This window comes from Pelophylax lessonae (genome assembly GCF_965119305.1).
Source record: "Pelophylax lessonae genome assembly, chromosome: 11".
Taxonomy (NCBI): Eukaryota; Metazoa; Chordata; class Amphibia; order Anura; family Ranidae; genus Pelophylax; species Pelophylax lessonae.
The window spans coordinates 52,528,558-52,553,618 of NC_138778.1; the positions used below are offsets into that span (position 1 = coordinate 52,528,558).

The 25,061-nt window shown below is 42.3% G+C and overlaps 1 protein-coding gene across 4 annotated transcripts in view; it reads right to left on the bottom strand.

Moving 5' to 3' along the window:
* Window positions 1-638: 638 nt before the first annotated feature.
* RBM39 (RNA binding motif protein 39) overlaps window positions 639-25,061 on the bottom strand; it is a 36,212-nt gene continuing 11,789 nt past the window's right edge. For 3 of the 4 annotated variants that reach the window (XM_082272988.1, XM_082272990.1, XM_082272991.1), the window contains 14 exons: window positions 23,705-23,899; window positions 22,014-22,082; window positions 21,887-21,937; window positions 20,897-21,014; window positions 20,618-20,770; window positions 17,890-18,027; window positions 17,731-17,796; window positions 17,426-17,630; window positions 17,227-17,304; window positions 17,111-17,143; window positions 6,725-6,848; window positions 5,702-5,807; window positions 1,553-1,631; window positions 639-1,463 (listed from right to left, as the gene is read on the bottom strand). In XM_082272988.1, coding sequence (XP_082129114.1) covers window positions 1,363-1,463; window positions 1,553-1,631; window positions 5,702-5,807; window positions 6,725-6,848; window positions 17,111-17,143; window positions 17,227-17,304; window positions 17,426-17,630; window positions 17,731-17,796; window positions 17,890-18,027; window positions 20,618-20,770; window positions 20,897-21,014; window positions 21,887-21,937; window positions 22,014-22,082; window positions 23,705-23,899 — 1,516 coding nt within the window. In that variant the 3' untranslated portion in view covers window positions 639-1,362. The remainder of the gene's footprint in view (window positions 1,464-1,552; window positions 1,632-5,701; window positions 5,808-6,724; window positions 6,849-17,110; window positions 17,144-17,226; window positions 17,305-17,425; window positions 17,631-17,730; window positions 17,797-17,889; window positions 18,028-20,617; window positions 20,771-20,896; window positions 21,015-21,886; window positions 21,938-22,013; window positions 22,083-23,704; window positions 23,900-25,061) is intronic. The other variant, XM_082272989.1, reaches the window with a different exon arrangement.

Genomic DNA, 25,061 nt, shown 5'->3' on the forward strand with positions numbered 1-25,061 from the left:
GCAGACAAGGCCAACTATAGTTTTACCTAGCACCTACCTGTAGGGTGCTACATATACATACCATATATACATACAGTAATGTATGGCAAAATTACACAACTCTGCATTGTACGTCTTATATGTGGATTACCTGATCATAGAAACATTACTCACAAAAGCAAATGCACAGCAAAGATGGGGTGGGGGCTCAGTATTGGCTGAAACTTCCCCACAAGAACATCCATATCCGGGCTTCAGCCAGCACAAAAAATGTGCTTTATTTCCTAACTGAACAGATCTAAATGGGACCTAGTGTTAAATGCAATTGACATGCTCCTCCTGCATAGCCACTCACTGAGGTTCACTGCTGTTTTTCCTCCCCCAGCAACTTTTTATGCAGCTGAGAAAAGAGGGTATGTGATCAATTATAAAGAGACAAATAACCCCCCCCCCTTTTTTTTTTTTTAGATCTTTACACAAATGTTTTACATTTCCTTTCCATTTTAAACAGAATGGGTTGTTTTACAATATGAAGTTTTACAATCACTAAGTTGTAATGATAATTCTTCACTAAATAAAATGCATTACCTTCTACAGCCTTCAAATTGAAGCACTGACCCTTCAACAACTGACCAAGAAAATTCCAGTCCTGAACAACACTTTTTCAAATAATTTTATTTTTGAGCGCTTCTTTACAAAGATAGTTGAAATATGAAAGTTGGATAGAAATATCAAGCAGTCTTTTCAAACACACTAAAATTAACAAAAAAAATATAATTTCAGAGCTCACAGAGCTTAAAGAGCAAAAGATTAAATGCAACCAGACAAAATGTCAGGCATTTCCTGGCAGCTATCTGGCTCTCAAATAGTCTTTCAAGATTAAAAAAGTAATGCCTGGAAACAGCTGAGATTTTGTTTGGTATTAAGAAACACCATGACACTATGTACAAAATAAATTCACAGATACGTAAATGTAATATCCGAGACTTAAAAAAAAAAACTGCAGTTATGTTTTCCCTGCTCTTTCCTCGGTCTTCTAGGTTTTGGTGAAAAATTATTCGCTAAACATCTGTAACAGAGGTCCTCTGATGTGAAACCTAAACGTCAGGCATTTCAGTTCCCCCGATGCCCTTTTCCCTTCTAATGTCTGAGCTACTTCTTTCCGGATGCAAGGCAGCACAGCAAATGAATGGGGCTGAATGCTGGTTAGCCAATACACTGCATTCATCCTTTATATTTTAAGGTTTTAGAATTTACAGTTACACCCATTCTTCATTTGGAACGAAATAAAAAGACAAATCTGACAACACTCTCTCCTCTCTCAACACTTGGAAAAAAAAAAAAAAAAAAAAAAAGCTATGTACAAAACTGTAGCAGTCTGTTTCATCGACGAACAGGAAACAGAAGCTGAGTTGAGGTCATGGAGTCTGGGAAGAGGCTGTGGTAAGTCGGAAGTGGGACGTATGCAGCTGTGATCATCTTACCTGTGGAGAAAAAAAAGAAAAAATGTTGGCACTGAACTGTCAAATAATTACACAAGTCGATTAGCAAACGACAGTGATTGATTACTTACCAGCAAACCACCTCCCGTGTAGTGCATTAACTGCAGCTATTGCAGATGCTATAGTTGGACATTTTACATAAACATTTCCCTGTGAATGAAAGAAAAACATGAAATAAGATTGACATTCATAATATCCTGACATAATGCAAAACAGCAATATGCAAACTGCAACACTTTATTCATTTGCATTTCCGGGTCCGGCCGCCTATAGGCGATTACGTCACTCGGCGAGTCGCAAGGGCTGCTGGGATGTATCCCAGCAGCCCTTGCGAACCGCAGAGTAATAAAATCTCTCATTATTACACTGGCACCAGCTGTACCCGGATGTATTGGATTGAGTCCGTGCTCTGCCCCCCTTCCGCCCTGCCTCCTCTCAGTGAGCTCTACCGGATGTAATGCTTTCAGCCGTGCTCACTGAGAGGAGTCGGGGCAGACTCAAAGCAATACATCCTGTAGAGCTCACTGAGAGGAGGCGGGGCATGGACTCAATGCAATACATCCGAGTACAGCTGGTGCCGGTGTAAGCAAGATTGTCACTAGGCGATTCGCAAGGGCTGCTGGGGATACATCCCAGCAGCCCTTGCGAATTGTCGAGTGACGTAATCGCCTATAGGCGGCCGGATCCGGAAGTGCGGATGAATAAAGAAAAAAAGGTATTTCCTTGCAAAAAAAAATTGTTTCCATTGGTAAAAGTATTTTTAAAGGAGATTACGTACATCTCAACTTATTAAAATGGATGGAACTCCACTTTAAAGTGATACTAAAGTCTCTTTTGGTTAAAAATAATGTCATACTTACCTGCTCTGTGTAGTGGTTTAACACAGAGCAGCCCAGATCCTCCTCTTCTGGGGTCCCTCTTTGGTGATCTGGCCCCTCCCTCCTGTTGAACTTCTCCACAGCAAGCAGCTTGCTATGGGGCACCCAAGACGAGCAGCAGCAACTTGTGTCAATTCAGACACTGAGCTGCCATTCTGCCTTGCCCTCTCTCCTCATTGGCTCACTGACAGCGGCAGGAGCCAATGGCACTGCACTACGGTCTCAGCTAACGAGGCAGTGAGTCCCAGACAGCCAAGTCTCTCGTGCAACATCGCTGGATCCAGATGGACCTCAGGTATTAGAGGGGGACGAGGGAGGCTGCTGCACAAAGATTTTTTTTTAATCTTAATGTATAAAGATAAAAACATTCTGCCTTTACAAGAACTAAGAGTAAACTGATAACCAACAGATTTTTCACCCAAGTAATCTTGACAATCCTGCTTTTCATGATGGGAAAGCAGCAGAAAACCATAAAATGCACTGCCTCAATCTAATAAAACCGCATCAGATCCTGATGCAATCAATGACAGATGTCTCTGTGGCAAACATGTTTATGTAGGCTTATTTGTAATGAATTACTGCCTCCTATTAAAGGTTTAATCTGAATCCTGTTATGAGAGTAAAGTATTGAGCGATTGAGATTCTACATTAGCATTTTCTTCATGAATACTATATTTCAAGGTTCCTTCGCATACTTTATTTAAAGGCAGTGCTACGCATGAGCTACGAAACACTATTGCAACAAGAACTTTCAATAAATGGGTGTATAAAAAAAAAAAAAAAATACAATTGCTCGTAAAAAGCATATTTAACCAATTCCTGAATTGCTACAGGTCTTCTAAGTGAAGGCATCCCGTAAAACCTGAAAGTGGAACGTCACTCTCCAAATCATTTTTAATCCTCTTGCTGCTAGCATTAGCATAGATAGGAAGGTATATCAGTAGCTTGTTTTAAACTATTTTATTTTACATTTCTTCAGTTACTTTCTGGTTTCTTGCCTGCACAAACAAGGTCATACATTCCAGGAGTCTTCAGGAGGGGAGGAGTTCTCAGCTAGGCATGCTCCCCTGCATGAATGCTTGAGCTAAGGGCAGGAGGATTCCAGGAAGGGCTACATGAATCATTTGCCCCTAGTCAAGATGGCCACGGCCATGATAGGAGCGTGTCTTTCAAAGTGATCTCCCAACAAAAAGCATGGAGACTTGGAGGGATGAAGGAGTTTTCTTTGAATATTAAAAATGAATTAAGATTATTTTTGGTTTGTGGTGATCAAAAATTGAATATATTGTAGATTACCAGTATGTTGATGCAGTAGTTGCAGCTAAAGTAAATTTTCAGCAAAAAAAAACGTGGTGTCCTTGTCACTTGGAAAGCACAAAGAACCTCATATACTTATTGTACAAACTGCTAGTCTAATCAATCCACTGGGCAAGGGAGATGAACAGAGGCAGCCACATTTGAAGTGTAACCTGAGGAACACCCATGGCTTTACACTTCAATACAATGTAGAATTGAGTGCAGATACAAAAAGGGAAAAAATGTAGCCACTACATCCAAGGACTAGTCTATTGCAATACACACTGCTCAAAAAATTAAAGGAACACTTTTTAATCAGAGTATAGCAGTTAAAACTCCTGGGATATTGATCTGGTTAAGTAGCAGAGAGGGTTGTTAATCCACTTCAGCTGCTTTGGTGTTAATGAAATTAACAACGGGGGCACTAGATGCAAAACAGGAATGGTTTAACAGGTGAAGGCCACTGACTTTTTCCTTACTCATCTTCTGTTTTCACTAAGTTTTGCAACTGGCTAGGGTCAGTGTCACTACTAGTAGCATGAGGCAATACCTGGACCCTACAGAGGTTGCACAGAAAGTCCAACCCCTCCAGGATGGCAAATCAATACTTGCCATTGCTGAAAAGTTTGCTGTGTCTCCCAGCACAGTTTGAGCATGGAGGTTTCAGGAGACAGGCAGTTACTCTTGGAGAGCTGGATAGGGCTGTAGACGGTCCTTTACCCATCAGCAGGAACGGAATCTGCTCCTTTGTGCAAGGAGGAACAGGATGAGCACTGCCAGGGCCCTACAAAATGACCTTCAGCAGACCACTGGTGTGAATGTCCCTGACAATCAGAAACAGAATTCATGAGGGTGGTGTGAGGGCCAGACGGCCCCTATGCTCACTGCCCAGCACCGTAGTGCTCGATTGGCATTTGCCAAACACCAGAATTGGCACGTCTACCAATGGCGCCGTGTGCTTTTCACAGATGAGAGCAAGTTCACCCTGAGAACATGTGACAGACGGGGAAGGGTCTGAAGAAGCCCTGGAGGACATTATGCTGCCTGGAACATCGTTCAGCATGACCAGTTTAGTGGTGGGTCAGTGATGGTCTGGGAAAACATAGCCATGGACGCACAGACCTCTACAGGCTAGACAATGGCACCCTGACTGCCAATAGGTATCAGGATGAAATCCTTGGAGCCATTGTCAAAAACTACACAGGTGCAGTGGGTCCTGGGTTCCTCCTTGCGTACGATATTGCCCGGCCTCATGTGGCGGGTATGCAACCAGCTCCTGGAGGATGAAGGAATTTATATATCACTGTATGGCCCCCACGCTTGCATGACCTCAATCCAATAGAATACCGCTGGGACATTATGTTTCGGTCCATCCGACGCCGCCAAATTGCACCTGTCTGTTCAGGAGCTCAGCAATGCCCTGGTCCATATATGGGAGGAAATACCCCAGGACACCATCCGTCTCATTCCCTTTTAGGCATGCATACAGGCACGTGGGGGGCCACAAACACTACTGAGTACCATTTTGAGTTGCTGAAATGAAATTGCATCAAAATAGAAGAGCCTGCTGCATAATTTGTTTCACTTTGATTTTCGGGGTGTCTTTGAATTCAGCCCTCTGTAGGTTGATCATTTTCATTTCCATCAAATGATGTGGCATCCTTTCCTTCCCAACACGTTACCCAGTCCATACGAGCATAGATATCCAGCATGAGATTTTTCCCTATTGAGATCTGATGTGTTTTCAAGTCTGTCCTTTTAATTTTTTTGAGCAGTATTACTTTTTTTCTGATTGGATGCACTAGGCCTGATGGGAATTCAGTTCCTGAACAACTGGAGGGCAATAGTTAGGAGACCCCTGCCTTAGAGAATGTACAGAAGTATTAATCCTCATTTATGGACTAAATCACAAGGGGAATGTTGAATCTGGATAAAAAGGGGACACCCACCACCACTGAATGGTTTACTGCACCCAAAAGTATTATGAACTACTACACTTGACCAAAAAGTAGGACCTCAGCCCAGAGCTGCTCAAATAAAACATACCTGTGGTGAACTCTTATCTACATAAATGTGTACGACGCCTCCATGTTTGTTGCATTCTTCAATAACATCGTCTTTTATCTCTTGGTCCCAGCCTGGCTCATCTTCCCTGGTTGATAAAAAAAATTGCATGGGGGGTCACAAAAGGCAAGGACAGGACTGAACACACATTTATCCAACACATTTAGACCTCATGCGCTCTGCTCCTACCAACACCTTTTCTCCTGGCAGGAGGTTTGAAAAGCAGTATTTTAAGCCCAGTGTGCATGAATTTGAAGGTTGATTTGGAAAACAAAAAAACTTTACATAGCTACTTATCTGGTTTAATTTTTCAGATGCTGCAAAGAGGCTACTAAGAACAGCTTCCGTTATTTATAAAATTAAGCAAATACAAAACCAGCAAATCACAATCTGCTGGCCACCATTTTCTAACTTAATAATTAGGGATGCACCGATCCGACTTTTTTGGTCCCGATCCTGATGCCGAGTCCGATCCGGAAGTACTGTTTTGTTGAGCTTGTAACAAAATACTTCCGGATCGGTATCGGCAGATACCTTATAACAATTGTGTATTTAAGAGGTTAAACTTCCCTCCTCCGGAACGAAAAGATACATTGCATTCATTGTGTTTCCTTAACTGGGAGACTGACAGGCATTTGCAGGAGGCTTTTTTTTTTTTTTTCTTTGACAGCTGTTCTCTGCTCCCTCACAGCTAAGTAAAGAGCAAAACCAGATCGGCCTGTGGATCTTAATTTTACCGATCCCCCGATCCAGCTATTCTGGCCATATCTGCACCGATATCCGATCCTAATATCGGATCGTTGCATCCCTATTTATAATTCAGTAAAATGTAAATATGCATGCCAGGTGACTAAATGGATGGTATATGACAGCAGGCCTTAGTAGGGAGATAGCACAGAAAAGAAAATGTAAAGAAAAACTCAGGAACTTATAGTAAGATAAACGCTGTATGATAAAATCTAAAGTTACACCAGATATAAAACATAGAAGGTTGAATTTACTCACGTCTGAGGATTAAACATATTTGACAACTGGAAGCACTGTGTAGCGAGTGGCTGAGTTGCTGCTGCTGGAATAGGTAATGCGGATGAAGTCAATGTGATGGCAGCAGCAGAAGCAGCAGCGAGAGCTATACAAAATGGAAACAAACATTTCAACTTAAAAGGCTTATCAAAAAGATTAACACACTATTAATTGCACACATAAATCCTACTTGCCAGCAGCTTCAGCAGTAAAACTGAGGGAAATTTAGCTTTAAACGAGACATGAATGCGCAGCCAGAGGAGGCGGTACTGGACAGGGCCAAGTTTATACTGGGATTTTATTTTCTAAGAATGCATTGCTACTCAAGCGGTTAGATGGCACTGGTAGGACTAAGATGAAAAAAAATCTTTAGGAAAAATCTGACGTTAGGCAGATCAATAGATAACTATATTTTATGGTGTAGAAATGAACTGCCCAGTATGCAGGGAGTGTGTCTTCTGGGCCAGCAAAGGTAACCCCTACATATTAAGTCTTTTACACTCCAGAAAGTAAACCTGTGCTTTACCCACCTCAATACTGGGCACTTTCGCCCCCCCTTGCTGCCCAGTCCATTTTTGTGTTTTCAGCAAAGTCATACTTTGAATGGCACTCCGTAATCCACTACCCAAGTTAAGTTTTAGTCTTTTTAAACGCATAGAGTTTTCCTTTGGTGACATTTAATTACCACTGGGCGTTTTGTTTTGCTTAGTCAAAATCCTTTTTTTTTCCAACGGTTAAATCTATTTCCCTGATGTTCATTGACACAGCTCCTGATGTTCTTAACCATTAGGATGTGCCAAAGCAGTGTTTTACATGAGGGGTGGGAAAACCGAAAAAAATTCCCAAGGCTAACGAAACGTAAAACAGGAGCTGAACCAAAACTGGAGCTCACCTGGGGGAAAAAAAAAAAAAAAAAAGGACCCTCAGAGGACCAGGTCCTATAAACCGCAGCCTGCAAAACCTTGCGGCCAAAAGAAAGCATCCATGGATGACAACACATCCACTTAATAGAACTTTGTGAAAGGGTGCACCGACGACCAGGAGGCCACCCTGCAAACTTTTGTCACTAATGCCTGACAGAAAGCCCAGGAGGCACTGAGCGCCTGAGTAGAAAGCGCCTCGAATGGGAAAGGAGGAACCTGATCCTGGATGGAATCGACCTGAACCACCGTCTGTAAAATACAATAGTGAGTCTAATTTCCTAAAAGACTCTGTAGCTTCCAGGTACACCTTAATTGCCCAGTCCACATCCAAGGCATGAAAAGCAATTTTCTTCCAATGTGTTGGCATGGGACACAGGGAAGGCAACACAATGTATTCATTCAAATAAAAATCAGACAACCTGGCGGAAGGAACGACAAACAGGGGGTGAAGAACCACCAGTAAGATGAATGATCAGATAACGCCACCAATTCCGACACCCTGTGCGCAGAGGTGAAGCCACCTGGGACAGCGTAAGCAGGGGAATCCCCCGAAGATACTTCAAAAGAGGCTTCTGAAGTACGGAACACAAAATCGAGGTCCCAAGCCAGCAGAGACCACACTGGAGGTGTCAAGTGCCTAACTCCCTGAAGAAAAGTATGCACCAGGGAGTATGTGGCCAAGGGCCATTGAAATAAGATTGCGAAGGCCGACACCGGACCCTTGATAGTACTCAAGGCCAGTTTCTGCTCAAGCCCCCGTTCAAGGAAGGTCAAGATCCGAACCACCGAACAAGAGCGAGGATGAACCCCAAGAGACTCACACCACGCAATGTTCCACATACGATGGTAGCTCTTCCTAGAAGTAGGTTTCCTAGCTTTTAACAACGTTGGAAACACTGACTCACGACTGTAAAGCAAGATGGAAGATTAGCCTTTGGGACAGCAGATTCTACCTGAGAGGAAGCTTCCAAGAAATGTCAGCAACCAGCCACACCAGATCAGCGTACCAAGCCCGGCGGGGCCAGTAGGATGACCAGAATCCCTTCTGGTTCAATCCTGCGTGGAAGTCTTGGCAGAAGCTTGAGAGGATGGAAGGCATAAATCAGACGATACTGACCTTATGGGGCCACCAGCGCATCTGTGGGGTCCGCAAGATCCTGTGACCGAGACACAAACCTCTGCACCTGTTGAGTCAGGAAGCCAACAGATCCACCTCGGGATGCCCCCCACCAGACCCACAACTGATGAAACACCGCCCGATTAAAGGACCACTCCCCTTGGTCCAACACCTGCCGACTGGGGTATTCCGCCTGCCAGTTTCCCACCCCGGGAATGTGTACGGCGCAGAGGGCTGGAACAAACTGTTCTGCCCACCTTAGAATGCCTCTTCCAGTGTCCAGATACCCTGGGCAGAATATTTGCAGAGGACGCCTTCCCAACCAGACAGGCTGGCGTCCGTGGCGACCACTGTCCAATACGAGGGGAGGAAGAATTTGCCCAGCCAAAGTGCAGGAGAGAAGCCCCCATATCAAGGACTCTTTAGTTCCCTGGCCCAGCCGGGTCTGATTGTTCAGAGACTGCAAATTCTTGTCCAATTTGGCCAGAATCTCCCTTGCAGGGACCTCGTATAGAACTGTGCAAATAGAACCGTCTCAATCGAAGGTAGACACCATCAGGCCCAGCACCAGCATGCAAGTCCAGAGGGATGACCATGCTGGACAGCAGGAGACGAATTGCAGCATGTAGTTTGCCTTAGCAAGAGTGCTCCTTCCTCTGGACAGAGTCCAGATAGTCCAGCTTGTGGACAGAATCAGAGCAGACTTGAAAATCCAGAATGCAGCCAAACTCCCTCAAGCTCGTATGGCGTTTTCCAGGTTTGCCACCAGAGCAGGAGACTCCGCTTGCAGAAGGAGTTCATCCAAGTAGCCCAGTACTGTGATCCCCCATTGGCATTTGGCATAATGCTGGCACGAGGGCCAAAACTTTCGTTTAGACCCGAGGAGCAGGAGGAGAGACCAAAAGGTAACGCCACAAACTGAGAATGCTCCTTTCCCACGGCAAAGCAGAGGAAGCACTGGAGACACATATTGGAACGTGAAGGTAAGTGTCCTTGATGTCGATGGAGGCAAGAAAATCCCCGATGCAGGAAGCCACCAACTGTGTGAACAGACTCCATTCTGAACTTCTGTACCCGCACAAAGCAGTTCAGCGCCTTGAGGTCCAGAATTGGATGCACCTTGCCTTCCTTTCTGGGAGCTAAACAGGTTCGCGTAAAACCCCTTGAAAAGGTTACAAAATTGGAACCAGGATCATCACCCATAAAGTAAAAAGGTCTTGCACTGCCCCAAAAAGCCTGTAAGCGGACCGAGAACAGTCGCACGTTCGAAGGAAGAACCTTCCTGGAGGGTAAGAATTCAACTTGATCTTGTAGCCGGACCAAATGGCCTAGTGGACCCACCTGTTCTTGTACCAGGGGAGTGAACGGGTCTGGGAACAAGCGATGACGTCCACCCCCCAGATATGGGTGAGGGAGCACCTTCCTGCTGAAGGTCCTTGTCTGCGGCGGGGTCTGAAGAAGCCCGCACTTGACTTGCCAGACCGAGTTCGCTTGGATCCTCCAGAGGAGGCCCTGAAGGGCTCGGATCCCTTGTCAGAAGACCATGAGGGACGAGTAGAGCCCACGTCTATGACAAGAGTTCTTGTCCTTAGTAGCCTGTGGAAGAAAAGTACTCTTCCCCTCTGAGACCTTTAACAATGTCATTCAGGGTAGCAACAAAACAGGCGAACTCCTAAGGAAAGATCAGTCAAGGCCTTTTTAGAAGTCTGGTCTGCAGACCAGCATTTGAGCCAAAAGACACGCCGAAGGACCACTGCCGAAACAGAGCCAAGCCACATCCAAAGAGGCATCACAGAAACTGCAGCCTCTGGACAAGCTGGTCTACCAGCTCGGCAAAGGCAGGGGGTAGTTACTCCCCCTCAAGGTCAGTGCATGGATAGATGGAACCTGGAGGGCCCCGCAGCCTCAGATAGGAGATCAGGTGTGAAGATGCCCTCCAAGACTCCATGAGTCACCAGGGGGATCCAACAAAAAAAAAAAGTGTAAAAGTGTAAAAGACGGCTAAGGGACAAACCCCACCGCTCTGCCAGCACCACCAGGTTGCCAGTCACATAGCACCATTGGATCCTCAGCGCAGAGGGCGAGGACCCAATAAGACTCAATACCCCGAAGAAACCAGGAGAATCTGCACTTCACAAATGGCGATCAGGAAATGAAAGGATCCAGGAATCAGCACCAGGGGATGAGGAGGAGCTCCCACTGCCGAAATTGCTGCCCAGAGGGCTTCCACCACTGTCATGGCCACCGCTATTTCCAATGGTAAACCACAGCAAAATAGCCACCGGACTGCCAAGAACATGGTGGTGCCACGAGGCTCCAAAGGACAGGCCCAGGCAGGACAGTGGGGGGGCCCTGGCAGGAGCCCCACCAGGTACAACCCCCCCCCAGCATAGCGCCCTGCCCCCACCCCAGGAGGTGGAACAGAGCACCCACACAGCCCCAGCATAAGTGAAAGGGGGGGTGGGGTAGGGGGGGTTTTACATACGGTCACCAGTGACACTACTATGGAGAGGCGATCAAGATTTTTTTTTTCCACATTGTGATTGCTTTATAAAGTGATGATCACCGTAACAGTAATCATTTTAGGTGTCACGATAGGCTTTCATTCATACACCTATACAACCGATTGGCCCTGTACACTACATGATTACTGTGACCAAACATCACAATAGTAAATAACAAATGGCTGTCATGCATGATTTACTCGGTGAGCATGTGATCATTGTCATTGGTCACAGGGATCACATTGTGCCCGGTACAGATCACTCAGTTCTTGTGTCCAGTGGACACAGCAGTGGTAGGGGGGTGTGCGTGAGACGCACAACTGGGAGGACATCATACAACGTCCACTCTGAACATTAAAATATGCATCCGGATGTCATTTTACAATAGGCTGGGTGGGAAGCGGTTAAAGAGATTTTCAACAGAGGGATAAAATGCCATTGCAGTCGCAAGTTAAGGTGCTCAGTTTATTGGTTAAATAACTTCAGACTTTAAGTGTTACTAATCTCAGGAGCCTGTAATAACTATATCTGGTCTCCCACAGTACACAGAATACGGAAATACAAATATTTTAGTAAATATAAACTTCTAAATACCTTTTCTCCTCCTATAGCAGTCTTGTTACTTCTATCAGTGTCAGGCCGAGCACTGTTTAAAGCTTGTAGGAGTTTTCATTCTCCTGACTGTCCTTTGAGGTTGCATGGCCCCTGCTGACTTGTCTGGACAGTGCTGATTGGCCCTGAGCTGATCACATGCACCCCCCCCCCAAAAGACCTCTGCACATGCTCAGTTTGGTTGTGTAATGCTAGAGTGTCCAAGGTTCTGTGCCATCAGCAGATGGATTTGAGGCAGTAAACGTGTAAAATCAGAAGACAGGACCAGCCTTTTTACACAATGCAGAGGATTAGCCACTTAGGTTCCACAGTGAGCATTACAAGCATGCTTTACTGCATTATAGACACCGATTTTACTGTTTCTTGGTTTAGTATCACTAAGCCTCGTACACAGGATAAGAATATCGGACAAATGATCAACAGTTTTTTTTTGCATGCTAATCTCACATCAAAAACCAATAGGTTACCAAAGTTAGGAAAATTCTCGCATGGCAACTTCGGAAGTGATGTAATGTGTATGTTGTATTCCATTTACTTATTTCCAAGCATACGTAGTCTTGGTTTTCCAATTTTTTTTCAGACTAATACTGTACTAAACGAAAACGGTTAATTCAGACATTGTACGAGAAAAATATTCAAGTTTGTCCCTTCTGATATTTTTGCATGAACTGTTGTGATCAGCTCTTTAAAGTTGTGTACTAATAAGATCGTACAATCGTTTACAAAAAAAGTATTTCTCAGATTTTCTCATCGTGTGTACTAGGCATTGGTTCCGCTTGTAAACAAGTTTCAAATAGGAATTGTTTACATTTTTACAAAACACTTAAAGCCCCTCATTACAATAAATATTTCTTCCAGGTACTGCAAACTACTGATAAAGCCATTTGCAAGTGCCTGCAAGCTAGTTCATATAGTTCCACACCAAAATGAGCATCATGGTTATTTATATGTCGCACCAAATGTATGATTTGGCTGAATGTTAGAGAAACAAGTACACACATCTTCCAGCAGAAATCCATGTGACAATGAATCGTGGACATCACGGACCACTGCTTTTATGCAGTTCCTAGCATTTGCCTGGAAAACACAGCAGTAAATGTTTTATTTGGTGCACAAAAACCAAGATAATAAATCACTGTTCTTATTTTAGTGTGAACTAGAGATACCAGCATACATGCACTTACAGATAACTGCAAATACTGATTGAATTTGTGTTTCTGCAAACTCATGAATGATTTACAGGATTTCATTTTAACCACCTTCTTTAAAGGCATGTACAATCTAGATGCCCAGAACGTCCATACTGCTACAGATTCCATAGAAAGCAATGTTTTCTTTCATACTTCAAACCCGTATGTTTACCAGGGGATACTAAAGTGAAATCCTCATTTTCCTGGCCCTACACTACACACATGGGATGCTATTTTTGCTTATTTTCTCTTCGCAGGTCAGCCCAATCCTCCTCCACCTGCAGCACCACAAACTCAGTGCTGGCAAAGGTCTAAACTCCCAACTCCGTTGCTTATCTGTGATGTAGAATTGTTTTTTTACTGTACAGAGTCTCCAATTGCATGGAGCACACACAAGGAAATGCGTAATGTTGACTTCCATCCTCTTAGAATTTTTTTTTTTTTTTTTTAATTCTCATGTTTCTTAGGGAAGGTTCTAAGCAGCTGTGGGAACACATGCAAAACAGTTTGCGTTCTCAGCGCAGAGATTGTTCAGAGTCCAGGATAATACCGTTTGTTGCCTCCCTGTGACTTAATTTGCGAAGCAAACCGACAACCCGTTCATGCATAGAGGCCACTACAGCAGACAACTGTTTAAAAAGTGGTTTTCTTGTATTTGGGGTTCTGATTGTATAGTGGCATATCACCCATTACAGTAGACACTAGTCTGTCACCCTATACTCTGCCACCCACTGGAAAGCCATTAAAACTGCAAGAAAACTTCTCACACCAAAGATGGCTGACAGAAATCCAGAAAGGCTGAGCAGCTTAGGAATATCTTGCTATTACTTTTACATGGTATCATCAACACCTAAAGAAACGTATTGTAATTAAATATTTTACTAGTATTGATTTTATCTTGGGTGGAAATTACAATTACATTGGACATAATAGATCACTGGTTACAGCTACAGCTGTAATTACAGCTACAATTCAATTAGTGGGACTTTGATTTTATTGAAAATACAGCTGCAGTAACTTGTCTGTAAATGTAATAATGCTATTAGAATGCAATTAGTTTTTGTAACAAACATTTGTGCAGATAAGTTCCATTATGAGAGTTAGGCCTCATGCACACTTTGTTAGTGCTCAGACTCCTTCCCTCCTGGCAGCAGCATTTTAGCCTAACCACTTGCCAACCAGCACTGCGGCAGGTTGGCTGTTATGGAAAACAACGTACCTGTACGTTGCTTCATGTAGCAGATAACGTGGGTGCGCGCACTGGCGCCAATTGGCTAGAGGGGTGCCAATCAGCGGTCCGCCGGGCACCCGATATCACTCCCCATGGAGAGCGAACAGGGGTCTGCCTATGTAAACACAGCAGACACCTGTTCTTTCAGTTATGAACATAGGGATCCTGTGTTCCCCCTACTTAGGAACACAGGTCTGTGTTCATCCAGTGATTACAACCCCCCCACAGTTAGAAAGCATCTCCTAGGCACACATTTAACACTTTGATCGCCCCGGTTAACCCCTTCCCTGCCAGTGTCAGTATGTAGTAATTTCACTGGTCCCCCCAAAAGTGTCAGTTGTGTCTGATCTGTCCGCTGCAATGTCTCAGATCCCAAAAAAAAAACAAAAAAAACTGATCGCCGCCCATTACTAGTAAAAGAATAAAAAAAATAGGAAAAATCTATCCTCTAGTTAGTAGACACGATAACTTTTACACAAACCAATCATACACCTATTGGGATTTTTTTTTACCAAAAATATGTAGAATACACATTGGGCTAAATTCATGAAAATTTTATTTTTTTTTGGGAATGTTTTATAGCAGAAAGTAAAAAATAGTTTTCAGAAATGTCGCACTTTGTTAATAGCAAAAAAAAATAACCAAAACCTACAGAGGTGATCAAATACAACCAAAAGAAACCTATTTGTGGGGGGAAAAACCCTCAACTTTAGTTGGGTACAGCACCACACGACTGCGCAATTGTCAGTTAAAGTAACGCAGTGCAGTATCGCAAAAAATGGCCTGGTCATTAAGAGGGTAAAACCTTCCAGTCCTTAAGTGGATAAAAAAAAAAAACTTGACGCTTGTAAACACATGCAACGTGTTTAGGCGCATCAAATGTTTGGGGTTTTTTTTCATTTAGAAAAACTATATTCTGGTCATTGAAATGCATTTTCGAGCTTTAAACGCACCTAGCATTAACGCTCATTTACATGCATGTGTCAAGCATTTTTTTGTGCCAAAACAGGACTGCTCCTGCATGCACTGGAAGTGTTTTTTTTTTTTGCTGCATCTTAACACCCCCACCTCTAAACACTTATGTGAGCATGGACATAGGCAAACACGCAGGAGCGTTTAGCAGGAAAAAAAAAAAAAAAACAGAACACCAACACCAGACACCCCTAGAAACTATGTTAAAAACATCCAATGTCAATGAGGTCTAATGGTTATGTCTTTATATTTTGTAGAGCTCATATGCCGAGCATGATAGAAAGGTCTAAAGGATAATGGAGCAAATACCATCCAAATAGTTTGAGTTAAAACTTCGAAGGCATGCAGTCTACTGGAGTGGACATGTAAAGAACTTACTGGAAAATGAACGTAAAAATAAAGTTACTTTAAAGCCCAAAGGAGTAAAAAATACTAGGGGGGGAATCTTTACTTTAAATCATGCATGAAAGGGTTTATATATATATATATATATATATATATATATATATATATATAAAAAAAGGGTAGCTTTTTTTTTCTTTGCACAATAGTGGCCCTGTAGCTTTTGAACAATGGGAGGTTAGGTGGAAAAGGCAATTGAATATTCTTCATCATTAACATATATACACACACTATATATATATATATATATATATATATATATATATATATATATATATATATATATATATATATATATATATATATATATATATATATATATATACACACACACACACACACACCAGTTAGCCATAATTATATGACCACTGAGAGCTTAAATGAAGATGGATTATCTCGTTAGTATCTACCAATGTGTTATCTCGTTGGTATATATTAGCCAGCAAGTAAAAAATGTGGTCTCTAAGCTGCTGTTGAGTTTGGGGCTGCGTTTTCGCAGACCGGTCAGGGTGGCCACGCTGAGCAGTGTCAGAATGAAAGGTGGTGGTCTGAAAAAACAAGTTACTTTTACATCATGTGGATGGCTGGGTGTGTGCACACATCAGGAGATGGAACCAGGACTCAATTTGGGAAGGCGGCAATCCATCGAAGGCAGTGAGATACTTTGGGAAATGTTGTGCTGGGGAACCTTGGTCCTGCCATTCATGTCGATGTTACCGGACATGTACCACCTACCTAAACCTGGTTTCTGACCAAGCACACACCTTCGTGGAAACATTCTCTGATGTCAGTGGACTCTTAAAATAATGCACCCTACCAAAAAATGGTGCAAGAATGGTTTGGGGAACATGAATTTGAGGTATTGACTTGGCCTCCAAATTTTCCAGATCAATACATTCACCATCTGTGGGACATGCTAGAAAAATTAGTCAGATCCTTGGAGGCCCCACCTTGCAACTTACAGGACTTAAAGGATCTGCAACTGATGGCCTGGTGCCAGATAACCGCATACCTTTAGAGGTCTAGCGGTGCCCACGACGCAACAGGACTGTTTTGGCAGCTAAGAGGAGCCACTCAATATTGGGTGGGTGGTCAGAAGGGTATGGCTGATCAGTATATGTATGCCATTATAGTTAGGATACAAGAAGGTTGTTTCCCCCATAATTTTCCAAGGAAAAGAAAAACATCTGGTTTTCAACTGACAGAGGGGGTAGGCCTTAAAACATTTCCAAAACATATATTCGGATGTGAATTTCACTTGTCTGCTACTAAATTACAGGTTCACTTTAACATCTTGATTTCAGCAAATTTTAAGCCTGTGCTTGCATTTTTTACAATATAAAACATGCAGGAGAATACTAGGGTAAAATACAAAATGATGCTAAACATCCAAACAAGAGGAAAATGATCTACAAACCTTCACTTTGTTGTGTAATTCTTGTCTGGAGATCTGGAGAAGACACAATATGATTCAGCTAAAATATTTAGCATTAAACATACCACAATGTGCTAAAAAAGGATGTACGTTCTCACCTGCTACAGCTCCAAATGCTAACGACCCACTCATTTGTAAAGCTTGCTGAGCAGCGGGGGGAATCTGTAGACCTGTACCTGACACAAATAAGGTTAAAATCAATAAGGTATAACATACCAACCCATATCACATACCAAAAGTACTGCGTGCTCTGCAACAACCTGCCAACCCAGGAAAATGTAAAATTACTTTTCATACCTTCAGCCAGCCTTGCCATAAGCTGAAGTCTACCAGTAGTTCCAAGGTCTATTCCAGTTCTCTCAAGCTCATCGCTATCCAAAAATGAACTGGCATTCGAAGCATCAGTACGCTCTGTCACATGACCGACCTTCATAGGGCGCCCAGCAAGCTCAAAGCCATTTAACTGTTCTAGAGCTTTTTTGGCACATTCGGAATCTGAGAACTGCACACAAAACGTGTTATTGGTCAACTTAAATTTGTCATGAAATGATATATATTAAAAAAAAAAAAAAAAAAAAAAAAAAAAAAAACTCAAAACTCACAGTAATAAATCCATATCCCTTGGAGCGGCCAGTCTCGCTGTCCATCATAAGTTGGATGCTTTCAATCTAATAAAAAAGGTGAATTAAATTAAATGGGAAAAAAAAATAAAAATATATATAAAATAAAACGGCAGTGCAGACTGACTTGTGTTTACTTACTCTACCAAATGGTTCAAATATTCCACGCAGCATGTCTTCGGTTATGTTAAAGTGTAAGGATCCAACATACAACCTCATTGGTCCTGCAGTGCCTTTCTGTAAATTATTGGCCATAGCGGCAGCTCTGTTCTTTTCTGCCTGTAAAGGAAAGAAATACAAATGCTCAAATGAGTTGTAACTGAATGTTAAGCATAAACACCACATTTAATCCATTTCACAGGTTATGGGGGGAAAAAAAAAAAAAGTTTGGACCAACCAAGGTGGTCCAAATTAACCATCTCTTAGGTTTAATTGCACGCCTGTGGTTTATTGTAAACACTGTTTTCCCTAACAGGAGAACATCAGCGTTAAAAACAACTCACCCAAGCTGTATTTTTTCAAACCAGTTCAGGGGAGTTTGGCAGCATTTGGTGTTAAGCATTATACATTTTTTTTTCTTATTTGCCAGAAATTAAATTTATTCTGGCCATTGAAATGAATAAACTCTGAAGTGTGTTTACACATTAAAGCCCATTTATTTCAATGAAAAACTACCAAATGCTGCTACACTGACCAAACATGGTTTGAAAAATCCAGCTCAGTGTGCATGAACCCTAAAACATGCAGCTGCTATTAGCGCCATATGTAGCCTGAGCATACAGTATATAGCACAGTGTTCTATTAGTGTGACAGGGACTGCACCTCCCACTCCTGGTGCTGGATTCTGTATGTAACTGAGGCTACATACAGTGCTGACCATGACTGCATGTTTTTCGAACAACTGGACCAGCTTGGTCCAAACAAACTACTTAAAATGCACCTAAAAAAGCAGTTGAAACAGTAAAAAAAAAAAAAAAAAAAAAAAAAAAAAAAAAAAAACACAAACAAAAAACACAAGCACAGTACGAGAGGCAAATCTACATTTGCTTTCTCTAATGCCTTGCACAGTAGTAAGAGTATAGAAACACTGTTGTACCTTGAACAAACTAAAATTTACTGATGTTAGGAGTTTGGGATTATCTAACTGGCTTAACTTGCTCTATATTTTGGCACTTATTAATCACTTGACTTCTGGAAAGTTTTACCCCCTTCAAGACCAGGGTATTTTTTGCCATTCAGCACTGTGCTATTTTACCTGGCAATTTTGTGGCAACACTAGACAAATTTTATTCACAATAATAGAGCTTTCATTTGGTGGTTTTTGATCTCCAATGAGGGGGGGGGGGGGGGGGAGATAAAAAAACTAATATACACACACACATTTTTTCCAGTTATACATAGCCAATAGAAAAAAGTCAATTCTAAAATATATACATACATATATACACACTGAAATTTACACAGCTATAGTCACTATTCTGTGCTGGTGGTGATCAGCAACTAATGTGACTGATCCAAGACGAAAATTGATTTACTAACACTAGAGTGTGCAAAATCTTGTGCAGCTGTGCATATAAACAAATCAGCTTCCAGGTTTTTATTAAAGCTTTATTGAAAAAGTTGGAAGCTGCTATGCTGCCATGCAAAGCTGCATCAGATTCTGCCCTCTGCAGTTTTTAAAAATAAACCCCACTATCTGAGAGGGTCAATTATTTGGATGATAGGAACACTGTTAGTGATACATTCTGTACACTGACACTGGCTGGGAAGGGGTTAACATCTAGAAGCAGTCAAGGGGTGAACTGTGTGCCTAACAAAATTTATGTGTGCAGCTTTTACTTTCTAATATGGCTGGCTGTTTTTGCAGTTTGAGGGAAAAGAGCAGCCAAGATTGTTGTTCCTATGCACAGAGTTCTGTGTATTTTGTGTACACACACAACTAATTGTACACAGCCGATCAGATGATTTCAGCCAAACACATTAGCTGAAATCTGCGACCAACCTCAGGCTATGTCCAATCATTGCACATGTCAGCCCCCGAAACTGAAAGACAGATGGCAACGTACAAGTACATTGCTCTGGAATGTGTCGCTCGCAAGAAATCTGTGGGTGGGCGGCAAGTAGTTAAACATTCCCATAGAGAAATCTGAAAAAAGGAAAAAAAAAAAAATCTAAAAAAAGAAAAGTAAACAAAAATGCATGAAATAAATCCTGAATTCTACTACAAAAACCAATAAGTCTTTCAGTAGCTAGAATTTTTGGAGTGAAGCTGTGACCTTTGCCTAAAAGTTAGCTTAGACATGACACTATAGATCATCAAGATTACAAGCCCAGGCTGCACACAGGACCCTACCAATCTCTTCAACTCAGAATTACTCTGCTCTCTGACAGTCAACTGTTTAAAGCCAGCATTATCAGTAGGCACAGATTAATCACAATTTGTGATTATGTCAAGGCCCTGTGTACAGCCTGAGCCCTGAATCAAACACACGGGGATTGATTTAAAAAACAAAACACTTAGACCCCCTTCACACTGGGGCGACCTGGTCGCCTGACAGGTCGCTCGCCATAGAGAAGCTATGGACCAGTTCTAATAGGAGAGACACAAGTCGCTCCGACTTAGAAAAAGGGTCCGGAGCTTCTTTGGGGCGACCCGGAGCGACCTGCATAGACTTCAATGTTATGAAGTCCGTGCCGGCCGCTCCGAGGTCGCGGTGCGAGCAGCGCGCCGCGACCTATGAGGTCGTCCCGGCAAGTCGGATCGCCCCAGTGTGAACGGGGCCTTATAGGTACAATGGAAACACTTTCAGGATAAATTCTAAAAAATACATTATACAGGGGGGAAAAAAAAAACAAAAATTAAACTTACCTGAGAAGCTTGAACTATAATAGGAACACCCAAGACTCTCTGTCCTGTTAAGCCAATGGCTAAAGGTACAGAACTGACATCAACAAACTCCACATAAGCAATGCCCTTAGAGCGCCTGGAATTTCTATCTGAAATCATTCGTACATCACGGACCTAAGGAGAGAAGATATTAAATGCATAATGTAATGCTAAAATACAAGCAAGGTATTAAATCTCTATCACCAGTAAATGTAATTTAGTACAGAACAGCCTCCAGATTATAAAAAGCTAGCAACCTACCTTTCCTACAGTGGAGAAAAACTCTTCAAGATCTCTTGGCCGGATTCTGGCTGCTAGCTGCATGCAAAAGACAGTACGTGCATCCCTCTCTTCCGGTGTAAGATTATCTATTGGTTCTCTGAAACAAAAAAAAAAAATATTTCTTCTGTTGACAACACCTTTACTTTCAATTTACAGTATTACAAGTAACCTAGGCTACTTTTTAAAATAGTAGTACTCCTGGCATCATAAGGTGCATTCAATGCCAATGCATCCAGGAAACACTTCTCCAAATCCATAGTTCAAAAAAGTGATTTCCTGAACACTATGCAAAGAGACTGGTTGTCCTGGTGAACACAAGAATATTTGGAGCCTAATTAATGGTTCTGGAAGATGAAAGATTGGCATGCTCCACACAAGTGTCTATAAGATATTGCTGCTTGGTTAACTATTTGTATAATGTGACATCACCCCCCCCCCCCGCATTAAACAAAAAAAAAAAAACACCACACAGTATAAGCCACCTCTCTCCTTTGACATGTAGACTCGCTGAAGCCAAAATTTGATTACTGCGTGTGAGAAGGTCCACACTACTGTCCACCTGCATCTTGCCTGAACTTTCTATTGTATACATATTGGAGCAACTGCCAAATTATGTTCAAACTACAGGCAATCCCCGAGTTACAAACATCCGAGTTACGAACGACTCGTACTTACGAACGGATGTCAATTTCGGTCACTTGTGCTCTACGCTGGTCCCAGGTACTGCTGAGCAGCCACCTTGCACCGCCAGACACATTCCACACTGCAGTAGTGTATGTAAAGCATGGCCACAAGAGCCCCAGATAACATGACTGCACGCCCAAAAACACCCGAAACATCCCACATCCCTGCACAGGCTGAAGTTACACTTAAAAATGCACTGTTTCAACTTACAAATAAATTTGACTGAACAAACAGTCCCTATTGTGTTCGTAACCCAGGAACGCCTGTAATAGAATAAGCACATACCTTACAGGGCTTTTCTCTCTCTTTTGAGGACTTCTGCTCTTTGACCTGCGCCTAAAATTCAAGCCTGAAATTAAAAGATGCACTTATGCACTCAAAATTAGACCATTACAAGTAAACAATTACACACCTTAGCTTCACACCATGTGGTACTACCCCCATCTTTCCACGCATGGGACCTCCAAATTTCGGTCCAGAGCTTTGTGAGGGGGAGAAAAAAAATATAAAATAAGACTAAAAATTATATAATTTTATTTTTTTAGCAGCTGAATATATTGCTAAACTTAGTAGTATAATAACAATTAGTGTAATAACAATTAGTGAACCACTAATTTTGGATTGACAAATACTAAATTACTCAAATAAGCAAGTTCTGTAAAACCTATATGTATATTTTATCACGTGGATAGGTTGGTCCTTTAACCCTTTTACGACCGCCAGCAGTACATATACTGCGGCAGGTCTGCTCTGTCCCACGAAACGGCGTACCTGTATGTTGCTTTGCAGGAACATTAGTGGGGGGCACGCCCCTTACGCCACAGGGAAACCCAATTTGCAGGTTCGGTGGCCGCGATTACCACTGGACACACACGATCACACCCGGCAGACCGCTGTTCTGTCAGTTAAGAACACAGGTCTTTGCGTTCATACAGCAAGCCCCCCCCCCCCCCCCCCAGGGACATATTTAACCCTTAAATGGCCCCCTGGTGTTAACCCCTTCCCTGCCAGTGTCTGCACAGTAACCGTGCATATTTTTAGCACTGTTTATTGTAGTAATGTCACTGATCCCCCCCCAAAAGTGTAAAAAAGGTCAATATACACTTATTTGGATTTTTTTTTTTTAACCCAAAAATATGTAGCAGAATACAAATTGGCTTAAAATTATGAAAAATTTTATTTTTACATTTCAATTGGAAATGTTATATAGCAGAAAGTAAAAAAAAATTTCCCCAGAATGGTCGCTATTTTTTAGTTTATAGCGCAAAAAATAAAATTGCACAGATGATCAAATACCACAAAAAGAAAGCTATATTTGTGGGGAGAAAAAAAAAAGCACATTCATTTTTTAAGGTACATCGTCACATGACAGCGCAATTGTCAGTTAAACGTAGTGCCGTTGTTCCATGAGAATTACCTACCCGTGAGAAAAAAAACCTACCCTCGTCACTTCCGGTTGCACGGCACTGTATTTAATTCGGCGTTTACATTGAAACAGCTGTGCTGCAATACGAGTCATCTCCACTGCTATCCCTGTCACTTCCCTCATCTCGGATAATAAATATAAAAGCGGTGGCGGGTGTATGAAAAGATAAATCACGGAGCCGCCAGCCGCTTTTATATTTACTAGCCGAGATGAGGGAAGTCACAGGGACAGGAGCGGAGATGACTCGTATTGCAGCCGAGATGTTTTAATGCAACTGCCGCGTGGGTAGGTTTATTTCACGGAACGGTGATAATTTCCTACTAGTGCGCATGCGCACTAGTCAGCTCCTCAGCTGTTACATTTGGTATCCGGGGCTGTGAGCATGCGCACTGCTGCGCTGCTCTGCTGTTCCTGGCCGTAAGTGACGAGGGTAGGTTTTTCTCACAGGGTAGGTAATTCTCACGTTACACCGTATCCCAAAACTGGCCTGGTCATTAAAGGGGTAAATCCTTCCGGTCCTAAAATGGGTAAAAGCAAAAAAAGCTATATACACCTAGCAAAATAAATAGTTCTAAGGCTATTGTTTTGATGTATTGGGTTAAACCACTTTGCTTTATGTTCCTCAATATAACTAAACTATTGTGAAGGAAGAAAAGATCACACAAGACTCAACGTACTATGGGCTTCTGTATCGACCTCTGAATCTACGATCTCTACTTTTCGAACGGCTCCTACGTCGCTCCTTACTGCGGCTACGTTTCTTCTCTTTGCTTCTGCTTCTTTTTTTCTCCCGCTCCTTACTATGCTTACGAGTCTTGCTACGGCTGCGTTTCCGCTCTCTACTGCGACTCCTGCTTTTGCTCTTCTTTTTCCTTCAAAAGGTAAAACAAATCAAAATGAATTTACAGTCGCACACACCAAAACAGAAACAATTGATACCACTGCCAACCCAACCCACATCTACAAATCTAAACATTGCATTTGCATGCAAGTTTTTAACATACAGTACTATCCTCATAAGCCAAGGAGAGCAGAGGAAAGGAACTGCATGATTAACATCTACATTGTTGGGAGGAAAAAAAAAAAAAAAACATAAGCCATGATCTTAACCATTGAGTGTTCTGCTACAGTTATGGGCTAGATGCACCAAACCATAACGCTTGTGCTCTACGGGGTTGATTTACTAAAACTGGAGAATGTAACATTTGGTGCAGCCGTGCATGGTAGCCAGTTTCTAACTTCACCTTTTTCAATTAAGCTTTGACAAGAAAAAAAAAAAAACAAAAAAAAAAAAAAAATGGAAGCCGATTGGTTTATACGCAGTGCTAGGGCAGATTTTGCACTCTCCAGTTATAGTAAAACAACCCCTATAGGTCTAATCTTTATTTTTAGCTATTTTCACTAGTCAAAAATATTGGGAATTAGAACCGAATGTGCAAGGGGGACGTTTCATCCATCATCTTTTTTCCCACCAAATTAGAATTGAAGCAGACATACCCAACTCTAAATTTAGACTGTTTACAAAAGCTTTATTAGCTTGATATGTCAAGGCAATCAAGACAAAAAAAACAAACAAAAAATAAACCCACCAAAGACGCAAACTTAATAAATCAAAAGGCAAAAACACATTCGGTATCCCCACACAGGGCAAAATGAGAATAATAATTCCAGGGCCATTTATGGGTAACTCAAATGATGAGCTGTAAGTGCCGGTTCACACTTCCACGTGTGCGGCTATCGCATGTAATATCGGAGCACACTGCTCCTTCATTACATGCGATCGGATATGCAGTGCAAATTCAGCCATACACTTTGTATGGCTAAATTCGCACTGCACCCGCACAAAAGTCGAACGAGGCATTTTTTCAGCCGCATCAGGATCGGATCGCACAGTGGTTCACACTTGTGCGATCTGATCCTGTGCGAACTGTCAGATCGCACTGCGATATGTGATCAAACTGGGGGTGCCTTTAACATTTCATTGACACCCCCAGCGTATCGCATATGGCAGTGTGAACTGCCAGATGTGCGTTT